Source organism: Rhinatrema bivittatum, chromosome 1, assembly GCF_901001135.1.
Source record: "Rhinatrema bivittatum chromosome 1, aRhiBiv1.1, whole genome shotgun sequence".
Lineage (NCBI taxonomy): Eukaryota > Metazoa > Chordata > Amphibia > Gymnophiona > Rhinatrematidae > Rhinatrema > Rhinatrema bivittatum.
This window is the reverse complement of record NC_042615.1, coordinates 48,312,381-48,328,661: the sequence shown is the minus strand read 5'-3', so window position 1 is coordinate 48,328,661 and position 16,281 is coordinate 48,312,381. Positions and strand designations below refer to the sequence as shown.

At 44.9% G+C, this 16,281-nt stretch overlaps 1 protein-coding gene across 2 annotated transcripts in view; it reads left to right on the top strand.

Annotated features, from left to right (window-relative positions):
- Window positions 1-16,281, top strand: part of TTC29 (tetratricopeptide repeat domain 29) — a 495,923-nt gene that overhangs the window by 444,737 nt on the left and 34,905 nt on the right. For both annotated transcript variants that reach the window (XM_029603106.1, XM_029603173.1), the window contains exon 10: window positions 14,989-15,220. In XM_029603106.1, coding sequence (XP_029458966.1) covers window positions 14,989-15,201 — 213 coding nt within the window. In that variant the 3' untranslated portion in view covers window positions 15,202-15,220. The remainder of the gene's footprint in view (window positions 1-14,988; window positions 15,221-16,281) is intronic.

Genomic DNA, 16,281 nt, shown 5'->3' with positions numbered 1-16,281 from the left:
TAGGACCCCAAATTTTGAAGGCACCAAATACACAGGCTAATGAGGAGTACAACTGAGCCTCTCTAGCAATCCATATCAAAGGGACACTGCTGTGGCTTAGTACTGAGGATAGGCAGAATAAATATTTTTTAATAAATAAAATGCTAACAAATGAGTTTTGGAAACTTGAGAGCTGGGTTTTATTTATTTATTTATTTATTTATTTAAATTTAATTTTTGGCCTAGTCATTTCTTTTTACTCTTTAATTGGGTTTCTAGCTCAATCAGAACAATACTGTATTGGGCAATGGTACTTACTGTAAGCCTTTCTTCAAAACTACCTGAGGTATTTTTCTTATTTATATAGCCTTCCCAAGTTCAGCCATTGCAAATACAATCCTTCTCCCGGAGCTACAGAACACAGTTCCCTTCAGAATCCAGTACACATTCACCTTAGTTTTAGCAAGTAAATTTCACTATTGGGTGATGGCTGGAAAACCTCTTTCTTCCTTTCTCCCCCTCCCCACAATGGCTGTCAATGCTGCCTTCACGGTATCCCCAATCCTGGTCAGCTTCGGAAGCAAATACCAGACACAAAAACTGAACCCAAGTCATCTGGCTGGCCCTAAACTTGCTTTTAATCCCTGGTGTGCCTACAAAATCCTTTCCTTAGGGTCCTAGGTATAGTTCTTCCAATCTGGAAGCTACACTATTTTTACAAAGACCAAACAAATCTGCATAAAGGGAGAAGGAAACAGAACAAGATACCAAAAGAAGGCATGATGGCTTCATTTTTCTAGGTAAAGTTCTGTAATCTTACAATGGTATAGTTTTACTAAAATTATTTTTTATTCAAGGAGAAGAACAGGGTGAGAGGCAAACATTTTCTAATATCATCATATCATTTCCATGCACAGGAGAGATGAGCCTTTTTCAATGGAAAGGAGGCTGTAGAATAAGGGGCCATTAAATTGGGGAATAGTACAGATTCCAAAGAGCCATAACATAATTTCTTAAACTGGGCTTGCTCCCTTGCATTTTCCCAACTCTTCTTTCTCCAAGGGATGGATTCTTCAGAGGGAAGGCTAACATTCTGGGCCTAGGCACTGGAAACTTGCTGTGTGTGTGTATGTTACCATAGCTGTTTAGGACAGGTACCTTGACAAAACAGGCAAGACTTGCTGGGTGTTCAAAATAAAGTTTACTGTGATTGACTGTGTAAAAATCAATATGAACAAATAATAAAGTGTCCAGGTACATCCAGATTCTTTGTTCATATGGGAGTCCAGGTTTAAGTAGTATTTCTCTCTGTGGAAGAGTCCCTGAGTACTGAAGCTTGGGACTAGTATCTCATCCATGACGTGGAAAGAATAAGTGTCCCAAGGTGGCTGGGGTGTCCTAACCAGGGCAGATGTCCCCTCCTCCACAGTACCTGCTGTCCAGAGGGCATTCCCAAGTTTCATGCTTGTGTCCCATGTCCCAGGGTAGAAACTCGAATTGGGGGTTTCCAGAAGTTCTCTTTTCTTCTCCCATCGACTCCTCTTCAGAAAAATAGATACTGACCATCCTAGAGAAAGGGCCTTTACTGGAAAAGTTCTTACAGACCAGTTCTAGGAAAGGAAGGGGGGCAGCAAAATATGTCCTTCCCAAATGATGGTAAAACACTTATCTTGCCAAAAACAATACTTGTCTTAACTGTCAGTCTCTGCTACCTCCTCTGGATGGGCGAAGGGATGTACAGATCCCTCCTGCACTTCTGGAAAGGGGCTTTCTGTCTTCCAGAAGGCGTAGGTTTAAACAGCAAAATCTTAAGATCTGAGCAAAAATAGAAAAAAAGCAATCTCTCTATGTTCCTCTTCCCTCCAGTCTATCACCAAGACTGGCAGGGCATTGTCCCTCCTTCTCAGTGATTGGGGAGCACACAGAAAGCACTTCCTTCCTTTATGAAAGCAAAACTACTCTGCCTCCCTACTCTCATTCCTAAACCCCCCACCCCATGCACTCAGTGTTACACATTCTTGCAAGCCTCTGGGGGAGGTTCTATTAGGAAAGGTAAATCCCTCTAGATGACTAATCATGGGCTGGGAGCTAGTGTCATCTAGTGGAGACTTCATAGTCTCTGCACGATGAGGTTGAAAAAGGGTAGATGAAGGAGTAATCTTAGGAAATATTTCTTTACAGGGGGTGGTAGATGTGTGGAACAGCCTCCTAGTAGAAGTGGTGGAGAGAAAAACAGTATCTGAATTAAAGAAAGAATGGGATAAATACAGTGGAACTCTAAGGAATTGATGAGAATTATAATGCTAAATTAGTGGGACTGATTGGCAGACTAGATCGAAGGCCATACGGTATTTTTCTGCTGTTATGTTTCTATTATAATCCTTTTCTTTGAAGGGGCATTTCTCTTCAAGGGTGCACAAAAGTAATTTATATCTCTGAGGCTGTCTTAACTGATATTTGTCCCATCTTGCTAGAATTACCCCATGGGTGAGTCCTTTCTGTTGGGTGAAGTTCTTGCTTATGGCCCAGGTGGTGGTGTACACTTCTCCAGTGTGTCTGTTTGTCCAAGGATGTGATGTAATGCTGCTAGCAAGGGACAGATGAGCCAAGATAGAACTCTGAGTGATCAACTTATAGTTTACTGATTCAATAAAATTTAAATCAATGTCCACAGTTTGATAACTGAAATTACAGATGAGATCTTCTTCTCTCTGTGTATGTGTATCTGACTCAAGTTCTGGGGATGATTCCTACTAATCCTGTACTGGGTAAAGTCTCAAAATCCAGGGAAATATCCTATTCTGCATGAGATCTCCTTGAATATAGAACAGTCATACCTGAGTCCATTGTTGGTTTCCTTTTACCCAGTCTGTGCCTATGTCCCAAAGGGAGATCCAGTGGTAGGTCTTCAATTCTGACTTCTCATCCTTTCTTCTCCATGATCTAATGTTCTCCATGTTCTAATGATATTTCAGAGGGAAAAGTATGTAGCTGATGGAGATGGGGCAATACAGCCCAGTCTCCACTGGAGAGGAGGAATGACAAAAAAAACTTCCTCTTAAACAAAAGAGAAATTCTTCACTAAAATGTCCAAAACCTCCGGGATACTTCTGTGTTACTGCAGGCCTTCTCTGAACTGGAAGGATACTGGGAGATCTTCAGAGTCCCAGTCTCCGGATCTGGGAAAAGGCCATCTCCAATAGTAAACCAGACTGCATTTCAATAAATTAACTCACAGTTACTGGTACATTCTTAAATTAAGTTTGTGTTCTAAAGCTGAGGTAGATCCTTAACAAGCAGGTAGTGCCTGGAAAAGACTTCCCTCCAAAAATATCCTCAGTGAGGGAGTAGCCCTCACTATAAAGGAAAAACACTCCCAGAGCTTCTCACTCTCTTAAAAAAACAAAAAAAAACCTCAAATGCCATACCTATACTATTCCTAGCCCCTACATATAGGGGCGGATTTTAAAAGGAGCGCGAATAGCCTACTTTTGTTTGCGCTCCAGGCGCAAACAAAAGTACGCTGGATTTTAGTAGATACGCGCGGAGCCGCGCGTATCTGCTAAAAAGCTGGATCGGCGCGCGCAAGGCTATGGATTTTGTATAGCCGGCGCGCGCCAAGCCGCGCAGCCTACCCCCGTTCCCTCCAAGGCCGCTCCGAAATCGGAGCGGCCTCGAAGGGAACTTTCCTTTGCCCTCCCCTCACCTTCCCCTCCCTTCCCCTACCTAACCCACCCGCCCGGCCCTGTCTAAACCCCCCCCTTACCTTTGTCGGGGGATTTACGCCTCCCAGAGGGAGGCGTAAATCCCCGCGCGCCAGCGGGCCTCTTGCGCGCCGGGCCGCGACCTGGGGGCGGGTACGGAGGGCGCGGCCACGCCCCCGGACCGCCCCGGACCGCCCCGGGCCGTTACCACGCCCCCGTACCCGCCCCCAAAACGCTGCCGACACGCCCCCGAAACGCCGCAACGACCGGGCCCGCCCCCGACACGCCCCCCTCAGAGAACCCCGGGACCTACGCGAGTCCCGGGGCTCTGCGCGCGCCGGTAGGCCTATGTAAAATAGGCTTCCTGGCGCGCAGGGCCCTGCTCGCCTAAATCCGCCCGGTTTTGGGCGGATTTAGGCGAGCAGGGCTCTGAAAATCTGCCCCATAGTAAACAAGTCCACCCACTACGAACAGCCTCTGGGGGGGAGGTGCTGAACAATGGTATCCCTTTATAGCTAACTTCAAGGGTAGGGAACCAGGGACATCTAGTGGCCGACCAGGACATCTAGGTTTGCCAACTGGCTCCCAGTTTTCAGGACAAGCTGATCCGGTCATGATTTTATCCCTTTGCATGCATAGATTTGTAGTACTGCGTTCTCTAAAGCAGAATTCTCAACCCAATCCTCGGAACACACCTAGCCAGTTAGATTTTCAGGATAGCCACAATAAATATGTAAGAAACAGGTATACAAATCTTGCCAAATAAACTCCTGCATTTGTAATATATGCAATCTGTACAATTTATTTTTTATAAGAGGATAGGACCTCAACTCTGGCTGAATCTAAACTCAGAAAGTTCAATCACGGGTCTATAAAACCTCTTTCCTTTTTTTCTCTTTGTTTTTTAGTTTTGGTGTAATCGAATGTATATATAGGAATGTGCCCAACATCTCTTTAATCATGTCTTTCGTGTTTCTGTAATGAAATAGATATGCATACACTGGAGGCAGTGCATGCAAAGCTATCTTGTGCATCTTCACTGTGGATATCCTGAAAACCTGATTGGCTAGGTATATCCCAAGAACTGGGTTGAGAATCCCTATTCTGGAATACAAAGTGTCATTAAGAAGCATTGCCACCTAATACACCGTCATTCAATATTTCGTGATCTGCCACTTTTTATAGTCTCAGTTTAAAAGACCGGGTTAGATTTTCTGCCCTTTAATCCCTTAGGACTTTTTTAAAATGGTCATTTTAAATGCAGTTCCTGCAATGTTTGTCCTTAGATGTGGGAAAATGATAAATTTCAAGATCCTGTATCAGGATCCTTGATACATCTTAAGATTTCTACTAATTGTAATTCCAGTTTTGTTATATACATAGTCATTTATCATTGTCCCCCACTTTATCTCAGAAAGACAAAAACAAAACTATGTATCCGTATGATTGAACAGCCAAGTTATATCCGTTTACAACGTCTGGAGGCTCCCATGGTATCTCATCGTAACCAACTGCATAATAAGTTAGAGGTTCTTAAAATTACTGTAATAGATCAAACTGTGTTGGATATACATAGGGGTGCTTGTGAAGCAATGCTGGTAAAACTGGAACAAAGCTGGATATTTAAATTGAACAGTTATCTTTAATGGCTTAAAAACAGTGGCATGGTTTTCTTAAATACATCATAAATAAAAGGACAATAACCTTTGTTGCTCTTATTATATGATCAAAATGTTTGTGCTAAAAAAAAAAATTCTCATGAAACAAATTTGAGTGATACTTTTCAGAATAAATGCTTTTTTGAATTATGTAAGCTGTATGGTATATGAGTTTTTCACCTACAGCCTGTTCAATCTCTTTATTGTATGTGGATACAGTTTTGAATAATCTTTGAAGATGTAGAAATTACAATATTTTTAAAATCATGTTTCTGTTTGGCTGAATTTTCAATATAAGGATGAAATGACATTTATTTTATTTTATTTATCACATCGGTTTATAGAAAATACATGGAACTAGTAACATCTTTGTCTTCCTACTATTTCTTCCAGTAAAACTTAGAATCAACATTAACTGATATTAACATAAAATTAACACTATTGCCACTTTAAAACTTTAAATAAATGGAGCTGTCCTATTTGAATGAAGTAATTCTTCAGTGGATTCGCTGAGAGATGACCACATATATTTAAATTAGGCCATGTCATGTTTTATGAATGGCATTATTCAGAATGGAGAGAGACTCTTTCTAATTGTGCAGTTTGTGTATGTGGGAGTTTTTACATATAATATGCTCACTTTTCTCATTTTCTTTATTTTATACAGTGAAGTTCATAATCTTTGATTAAGCAGAAACTGCAATGTTTGACATTATGCTTCGTTGAATCTGCCAGACAGAGGTGGGGAGATAGTCTGGGCATTACATTGCCCCAGCAATCCCATGAATCACTAGGGAGATTTGTGAGGGCTGCAGTGCCTCTTTAAAAAAAAAACCTTGTAGCCCCATTCAGTCTGCTGACGAGAATGGGAGCCCGCTGTTTGCACATTGTGATGGGGAATGTCCTTAACGTCGAGATCCTTGAATCGCCTGCGCCGATGCACCTCTGCCCCCCACCTCACAATGTCACCTTTAAAATAGACTCCGAGACTTGATGGATGAAGAGGCCGCAGCTTTATTTTATAACATCAAACTACGATACTTGGCCCAAGCCGCTAACAACCATCTGACACCAACCGTGTCACCGGTGCCACCTGCCGTGTCTCCTAGCAAGGCAGCCCATCTGACCTGGCCCCCCCCCCCCCCGCCGTGACTTCTAAGCAAGAGGGACCCCACCCCAAAGCCTAGCAATTAGCCCAGGCGGCTCGTGCCCCCGCTTAAAGCTGCGACAGTATTTATTTCGAGTAATATGTTAATTATACAAGAACAGCAACAACTGATAACTTACTAACATCTTCAACTAGCTGAACTGACAATACAATTGTATGAAAATTATTATTTCTTGGGTGGGTGGGTGGGGAACTCACCAAGATGCTGGGTGTAAGAGGAGGAGCGAGGGGCTGACCCCGGCCCTTTGTAATGGAGGCAACGTCATCAACCACAACCATACATGCTTATGGCCCAATGACGCCAGCGCGCCATCCGTGCACGCGGCCCATTGGTCTGCGTGGGGGAGTAGGGGGCAAGGGGAAGGAGGGAAGCGTGCCTCCCCGAACTCTTTGTTATGGGCTGGCCTTCATCCATTTTGTTAGCGAGACCGGTATTAACGCCGAGATCCTTGAATTGCCTGCGCCGATGCACCTCTTCCTCCCTCCCCACGTCACCTTTAAAATAAACTCCGACACTTGATGGATGAAGAGGCCGCAGCTTTATTTTATAACATCAAACTATTGTACTTGGCACGAGCCACTAGCAACCATCTGACACCAACCGTGTCACCGGAGCCACCCGCTGTATCTCCTAGCAAGGCAGCCCATCTGTCCTGCCCCCCCGCCGTGACTTCCGAGCAAGGGGGGCCCTACCCCAAAGCCTAGCAATTAGTCCAGGTGGCTCGTGCCCCCACCAGCATGAGGAAGTACCACTTGCCTCATGCCCCCCTAAAGCTGCCGCCTCTTCAATTTAGGAATTTATCAAAAGCTTCCTGGATTGCATTATTAAAGAGGTCGTGCCCAATGTCCGACAGGTGAATTCGGTCCAGCCTATTCAAGCCTTCACAAAGATCACCCGCCCAGTCGTGGAAGATGTGACTTCCGCCTAACCTCTGCATCCACCGCCCCACTTGCCGATTGACCTTTTTGCAACCTCTTTTCCATAGCTTGCTGTCTCGCCATTTCAAACGATGAATGATGTCAAACCACATGAATCACGTTTTCAGGAACCATGACACCAATTCCTTCAAGTCGTTCTTCATGCATCGTATCAGCTGGACACACGATGACTTCCCCAGATCATTACCTCCTAGATGAAGGACAATGACCTCTGGTATGGCCAACGTATCCATCCTGAGCTGTATATACTGCAGCAGCTGATCCCATATCATTCCTCATTCCCCCAACCAATATGTGTGCATATTCCGCGGCGCCAAATGCACCCCATATGATTGCTTCTGGGCCCTTTTTGCTGCCCAGTGAACAAAGGAATGTCCGATCCTTACATTTCCTTGCAGTTGTGATACTCCTGTAAAGAGAGCTCAAGAAAGGTTAGCGCCTCCTAACCAACCTGTTCTGATATATGTGTATACTGCATCTGACCTCCATTTCTCTATTTTTTTTTTTTAATTTATATTTTATTGAAATTTCTTCATCATTTTTACAGAAAAGAAATAAGAAATATTGATTCACAACAAATCATATCTATATTCATATTTGTAATTGTAATACCTTCAAAATATCATGTGAATACCAATAAACAGCCCTCTTAAAGGGGAGCCTCAATACTATTATTTTAAAGGAAAATTTCATAGTATTATGAGTAATTAGGAGTGAGCCTCTTTTTTATAACCAGTATATTCCCCATATTCGGAAGAGTGGACTACCACGCTCATCCACCTTTATCTAAAATAAAAGATTCCAAATGGGATGGATCCAGGAACACAAACTTATTTCCTTGAAAAGTAATTAAACATTTGCACGGGAATTTGAGATAGAAGGTTGCCCCTAAGGATATCACCCGCTGTCTCAAATTCAAAAACTGTTTCCTCCTCAATTGGGTTTCCTTGGAAACGTCTGGAAATACCTGTATTTTCTGACCACAATATGTAATTTCCTTATTTTTAAAATAATTCTGGAGAACCAGATTTTTATCGTTCTCCAGACTAAATGTTACTAGCAATGTAGCCCTAGTTTGAATATCATCATTGGATGATTCCAAAAAGTCAGTTAAATTAGGACTAACAGGTACCAATAAATCCATCCCACCTTCAGAACTTGCTACGTCCCTTTTTTTAACAGGTAAATAGTACATCTTTGATATAAGCAATTGTTTAGTTATCCCCAAGATTTCTATTGCATATTTATTAAATAGTTCTTGACCTGACAATAGTCTTGTGCAAGGGAAATTCAGAAATCTTAAATTTTTCTTCCTTAATATATTTTCAAAACTCTCCAATTTTTTAAAAGTCATTAAAGAGTCCTTCATAAATGTAGTACTTGAAACTTGCAATGTAGCAATCTGGCTATTACTTGACTCTCTAGAATTCTCCAAAAGCAAAATTCTCTTATTATGGTCCTCCAGGCTTTTCCTGGTTTCCAATGCCAAATTTGTGGATTGAGCCATGGAAAGAGAAAGCATCCTTTCCATTTTGGTGACCACCCGCCATACGTCCACCAAGGTAATATTGTCAGGAGGTTCTGTTTCACCTTCAAATTCAGACAAATTGTCCAAAGATAACATTTCCTTCTCCTTGATAACAGCAGCCCCTTCCTGCATACCTGGTGGCTGTCCTCTGGCTTCTGGAGATATTAAACCCAGATTGGGGGTATCAGATCTCCTACTGTCCCCCTCCTGGCCAGAGGAAACATTAGGGAGCTGGTCTGTGGCGGGACTAACGGATGCCCCCGAGGAGAAAGAGATGTCCGGGATGACCTCCCTAATGGACTGACTTACCCTCCTTATGAGGTGTTGGTCCATTGGGCCGGTAATCTCTCCTCGCGCTGGTGTGGAGACCGCCATCCTCGCCTTACGTTTCTTTCCCATCCAATTTCTACTCGGGGAGCCTCTCACCCTGAGAGGAGAAAAAACGCTCCCAGGGGCGCGCCCCTTTGGCGCACGGCTTCGGCGCGCCGGCGGCTGCGCGCCGCTGTCCTCAGGTTTAAGTAGGGCAGCGGCTGATGACGTCAGGTAAGCGGGAGTTCGTTCGATGTTCCTCCGTCTAGCGTCCCTCTTAGCCTTTCAGCTTCAAGCGCGCTTCCGGTCTCTCAGCGCGTCTCTCCTCAGGATGGCTCCCGCTATACTACCGCTGTCCTCAGGTTTAAGTAGGGCAGCGGCTGATGACGTCAGGTAAGCGGGAGTTCTTTCGATGTTCCTCCGTCTAGCGTCCCTCTTAGCCTTTCAGCTTCAAGCGCGCTTCCGGTTTCTCAGCGCGTCTCTCCTCAGGATGGCTCCCGCTATACTACCACTGTCCTCAGGTTTAAGTAGGGCAGCGGCTGATGACGTCAGGTAAGCAGGAGTTCGTTCGATGTTCCTCCGTCTAGCGTCCCTCTTAGCCTTTCAGCTTCAAGCGCGCTTCCGGTCTCTCAGCGCGTCTCTCCTCAGGATGGCTCCCCTCCATTTCTCTATTTTTGAATGGTTTCTATGGCCAGCCCTGCCTTTGAAGTATTAGTGGCCACTCCCATTCTGAAGGAATGTGCCCCAAAGTCTTTTGGTTTACAGCCAATTTCTGCTAAAGCTAGGTTTGCGACTGCCGCAAATTGATATTTAGTGAGGGGGGTTTTGTCAGCATGTATTAAGAAGAGTTCATCAGCTTCAGGCTGCACTAGCAAGTAATTCACCAAATTCTGGACAGGGCAAGTCATTAGTGACATTGCTTATTTAAGGCATAAGTTCGCCCCTCTCGTTGCCTGGTCTGTTTTTGACCTCTGTATAATCATCTGTATTGCCTGCTAGGACACACAGATGTTCTTCATTAGTAACCCCATGAAGCCTCCATCCCTTCTGGATGCAGCCACCAGCTCGCCAATACGTAGCGTGCCAAAGAAGGCCAATGTGAAAGTTGCTGTAAATAACTTGACTTCGAAGTCAGAGTGGCACACAGCTGGCAGCCCTAACCATAGCCTCACGAGCCGTTTGTGTGTGATTAGTAGTCTCGGATCAATTGCCAGCCCAGTCTTCCTAGCCCATCCCGTGAGCATCTTTTTAATTAAGAAGCTCCTTATCGGATCGCTCCAACCTTGTAATTTGGCAAAGAATGTGAACCCTGCCAGCTGTTTAATTACTGCACCCCTAGATTTACCACTCTCTTTTGTCCAAGTGATAAACCTGGTAACTTAACTCCTCGGGCACCGGTCCCTTCACCCAACCCCGCTCTTTCAAAAATTTGGACATGTTCTCATATGCCTTACGGTAAGCATTCCAGGTCACTGGGGCTATAGATCGCTGCAGAAGGTCTCTTGTGGTGTCATCCCAATGTTCCTCAAGCGATCCGGCACTGGTATGTCTTATTTGTCCACTTCAGATACCTGTTTTTAAAACAAATCCCATTTAGCTCTTGACAATGCATCAGCAATACCGTTATGCACCCCGTTCAACTGCAAGCTAATTAGCATCACCTCCCTTAATAGCTCAGCTACTCTATGGCATTTAGCGGACTGCTTGTTTATGACCTGTACCACAGCTATGTTGTCACACCAGAATATTATGTGCTTGTTTTTTAACTTCTTGCCCCATATAACTAGGGCAACCAGAATGGGAAACCATTCCAAGAATGTAACATTTCTGGTGAGACCTGTCTTCACCCAGTCCGCCGGCCATTGCTCGGCCGCCCAAGATCCTTGCCAGTATACTCCGAAACCCCACCCTCCTGAAGCATCCAAATATATTCCAAGGTCTCTATTGTAAACAGGGGGTTCTTGCCATACAGATATGCTATTATATTTACCCAGGAAGGTCAGCCATAATGCCAGGTCACCTTTTATGGCCTGAGTCATTCTAATACAGTGATTCGGACGATTCACTCCTTTGGTGCACACTGTTAACCTCAGAAAGGCCCTCCCCATAGGTATCACCCTACATGGGAAGTTGAGGGTACCAATGAGGGATTGGACTTTTGCTAATGTCATTTTCTTGGATGATATTGCTTCCTTCTGTCTCGCCTGCATATCGCACAATTTATCCTGAGGGAGTCTGGATATCATCTGGATGGAATCAATCTCAATGCCCAAGAATTTTATTAGTGTCGTCAGTCCTTCCATTTTTTCTTGTGCTATCAGAACTCCCATTTTCGAAGCAACACTATGAAAGACATGTAACAGATGAGAGCACGCCTGTGATCAGTTTGGTCCAATGAAAAGAAAATCGTCTAAATAGTGGATTATGCTAGACAAACCAACCTGTTGGGCTGTGACCCAATGTAGGAAGGAGCTGAACATTTCAAAATATGTGCAGGACACAGAACACCTCATGGGCATACAGTTATTGAAGTAGTTGTCACCTCTGAAGCGGAATCCCAACAATGGAAAACTAGAAGGGGGCACTGGTAGAAGGCAGCTTCAATGTCTGTTTTTGCCATGAGCGCCCCTTTTCTGCACCTGCGCAAAGTACAGTATCAAAGGATGCGTATTGCACTGAGCATTCGACTTGTGGTATGTGATTTTTTACCAATGTTCCATATGGATAAGATAAGTTTTGAATAAGTCGGTATCTTCCAGGTTCCTTCTTGGGAATCACAGCCAACAGTGAGAGCATCATCCTCCTGAACAGCGGTGTTGTAAACGGACCAGCCATTCTGCCCATCGACAATTCGGCTTCCAGTTTCACTGTATGAGGGTCTCATGCTTGGCAGCCGAATGGGCATTCTCTGCGCAGATTTCCTTGATGTCTCCTTGGAAAGGTATAATGAATCCGTGGTGAAAACCTTGTAACAACTTCTTGGCTTCCTTCTTCTTTGGGTATCGGTCGAGTCATTCCCCCATCGCTTCAAAATTGTCAGGGATGGTGCCTTCTCAAACGTGTTGTTGCTTTTTCGATTTGGGCTTTCTTCCCTGTATTAGTCTTCTTCATGCACTTCGCAGCTGGGTGGGGCGCCATACATATCGAACATAAATGCCTGAATTTGCAATCTTGGAATTTGCAAGAAGCTTTGCTGTATCTCCAACATGTTCCGGTGCCCTACCCCGTTTGCCCATGTGCAACTTGCTATCCTTGACATGCTGCTGTGCGAGCACTACTGCCCACATCAGGGGCTTTATTCTTCATTTGCCTGAGCCACAGGCCAACGTTCTGAGTATCCCAAGACATGAAGCGATTCTCTTCCATCTTGTCTCTGAAACATTCGGCATAATTAAACCATGCCCATCCGTCATTCTCTATACTCTTCAAGAATGGTATCCGCATAGCTAAGCATAGGGCCATATTGTGATGGGTCTTCATGTCCAATGATGCTCGTCATCCTTAGGAATGCTCTCGTCCAATTTATGTTTCTTGCTATTGGCTTATCACTGCCTAGCGCGTGATCTCATTTTTTGTCGCTTTTCTTTTTGTTGGCCCTGCGCTGGCCTTCAAGAATTCTGAAGATGTCTATGTAAGTCCTTTTTTGATTTGCATCCTTAATTCCTTTGGGACACTTTCCCATAAATGAGACAAGGTTGTCAATGCTGGGGGTCCCCTGTCTTCCCCGGCACCCATTGCGTCGGCCTGGTCTTGACTATCTTCTGATGACGAGTCTGTACTGGATGACTCGGAGGAGTTGTTTGAACTAGAGTCATTTTTGGCTTTGGATTTTTTTCTTCCTCTTGACTGACCTCCTGGTTTTGGACCTTTTTCTAAAGATTGGCTATCCCCTGAGGTCCCAGCAGACTCACCCTTGTTGGCTTCGCTGGCACTGTGTCCCAGATCGGCACTGGTGTCTCGGCGGGTTGTTCGCTCTCCTGTCTCCTTTCTTGAGGTGGCATCTCTGCGTTTCCTTCACTCGGCGGTGTCAAAGAGGATGTATCTCTGGAGTTATTGACTTGCATCTCGGGAACGGTCCCTGGTCTTGTGGGTTCCGACAAAGCAACAGGGGTTTCGGTGCCTGTTGGAGTTGGCATACACCAGCCTCCCCACGGCTGTGCCATAGGGGGATAACTCGGGATACCCGCCTGATTCGGGTATCCATCGGGGCACCATGGTGGTTGAGCTATATTCGTGCGTGTCCAGTGATAGCCACTTGGTGTGACTGTCCATGGGTTACAAAGGGACCAGTTCTACATGCCGCAAAAAAAGAGGGCCTGTGTAGGGCCGCTTGTCCCCATCCCCGGCCATGCTGGACCCAAGGCCAGGTATATATTGTGTAGCATGGCAGGAGGACCAGATCCAGCCCCCTGCATCACCGAGCTGCAGGATGCAAGCTGCAGGGGGAGAGCAGTCTCCTGATAGGTGCCAGACATCAACCCTGTGGCAATGTGCAGCTGTGTTGTCTGACATGTGTTAGGGTGCTGTGTACTTGTTTGGATGAGTCCCATATTCTCAGCCTGCCCCGCTGTGCCCGGCATCCCAGTCTCCACCATGTGACTTAATTCCCACGGTGCTTGATCGTCTTCCTGACTCTGGGGCGTAAGGTCTCTCCGTTGTTTCTGTTGCCTCTTCTGTTTGCCTGCTGCCGTGTTGCTCGATGTTACTTGTGCCCCGGAATGGGCCCTCGTTCTTCGCGTGATAGGACTCATCTCGCCCATTTTGTTAGGTTTTTTGCTGCCCCATGGTTCAGCAACAGCCTCTCTCACGAATAGGCTACAACCCAAGGCACTGCTGACCTGAGGGAGGGAGGGGTTTGAGCTCACCACCTCAGCGCTAATCACCCAGCTCCCTTAGAGCGTGTCTGCGCAGAGCAGCCCGAAAGAAAATCACGCAATGAAAAGAAAAAGAAAAAAGGAATTAAACTTAAATTCAATTAAACATTAAATTAAGATAGTGAATTAAATAATCTTATCTGTTCGCTGCAGTGGGCAGCATTGTATCCGCACTCCCTGGCATCCACCTTCGTTCCCCGTCGCCACTTTTTCCTCCTCTTTTGAAAAATTTCTTGAGGCTCCAGGCCCTCTTGGCCTAGGTACCACAAGTGCTCCGAGGCCTTCGGGATTTTTTTTTTTTAAATTGCGTGAGAAGGCCCTCAAGGGACGACACCTGCCTCACGGGTCGTGTGTAGCGGTGGGGAGGCCGGCGACTCACTCGCTGCAACGCCGGGTGTAAGAGGAGGAGCGAGGGGCCAACCCCAGCCCTTTGTGGTGGAGGCGACGTCATCAGGCCGCAACCATGCGTGAGTTGCGGCCTGATGCTGGCGCACTGCTTGCGAGGGGAAGGAGGGGAGCGCGCCTCTCCGGACTCGGCGTTATGGCGGGCCTTTGCCCATTTTGTTAGCAAGCACGGTATATTACCCAGCCAAAACAACATTCAGAAATTTCTACTGGATTCTCTAAACTAGTGTACCACAGTTTACTGAATCCTGCAGAAACTTGCCTGTGGTAAAAACAACATAGTAACTTGCCATTTTACTGCAGCTTTGTAAATAAGGCTCTTTATTAGTTACTTTTGTGAGGAAGACTCACTATAAATAACTTTCAGCAAGCTGCTTACAAATATGTTTTATCTACTGTTTTGTATTTTTGTTTTTTTTAATAGGGACGCTATTCTGAAGCCTGCAAGTATTTTAAGAAAGCTTATAAAACAGTGTACAGTCTGGATAATCTGCCTCTTATGGAGGAAGCCCAGGTTTATTATGGTATTGGACAAGCTCATAACATGATGATGGCATTTAGCAATCATACAGAAGCTGGAGATAATGTCAATATCAGGAGCCTACTGGACTGGAAGGAAAGCAGAACTGACATGTGAGGTGACCCTAATACAGCTGGTAAGACATTGATTATAAAACACATTAATGCTACAGTACATTTTCCTTAATGGTTAAGTCATTTTTCTTTTAAAGTTTAATCCTATTCGATTCCCTCTATATATACTATGTGGGGTTAGATTTGCTTTCAGTTAGATTTTCATTTGTCCTAGCTAACGTTTTTAGGCCATTTTTCTAAGTTTTCATTTGTTTCTGTACTCTGTTCTGCGGCAGTGTGCCCTTGATGCTTATTGGCCATCAAGCCACCACTGCCATTGAGTTTGATTTTGCTTCCCATTTGTTTCGGCTGAACATGTCCAGTGCATGATCAATGTATCCTGTGTTTTATGGAAAAGCATTTTGGGAATTGGAAGACCGATCCATCAACATTGGCTTCCACATCAAAGGACCTCAGATCTACATTGATAGAGGAAGCAACTTTAGGACTGAGGGAGCATTTGTTCCCTCTGTGCCTCCGGCCAATAGGGAACCTGGAGACAGGCCTTCATCTGACTCTTCCCGATCAAAGAAGGTGTCAGGCTCTGCCTCTTCGACACCAATGAGATCCGATGCAGAGCATTGAGGGAAGCCAAAGAAGTAACAGCATTGGCCTCCATCAGTGCCCAATTCTGGGAGAAGAGAAGGTCCACTACATGCTGAGAACCTCCTAAGTGGTCCTATGGCAAGGAGAGCCATCTATTGGGGTCTTCTAGGGGTTATTATTCAGCGATTGCAAGTTATCCAAATTATGTCAGAGCTGTTATGGAGCATTCAAGGTGAGTATGAGCAGCTCCTTTACTCTTGAAATTGCACAGGCTTTCCAATTAAAATATTATGCAAGTTTAAGATTCATGTATTTGTTTTTAAGATCCTGAGAGGACTCTGTTCGCTACATATAAGGAATCAGTTGCATTGGACTAAATCTAATAGATCTTTGAGGTCTCAATATCAACATCAGTTATAACTTCCTCTAGTAAAGGCATATTGACAAGTTAGGCTTCAGAATAGAACCTTTTCCATGGTGCTCCCTAGGATGTGGAACAAGTTACCAAAGGAAGTGAGGCAGGAAACAGATCTAATGC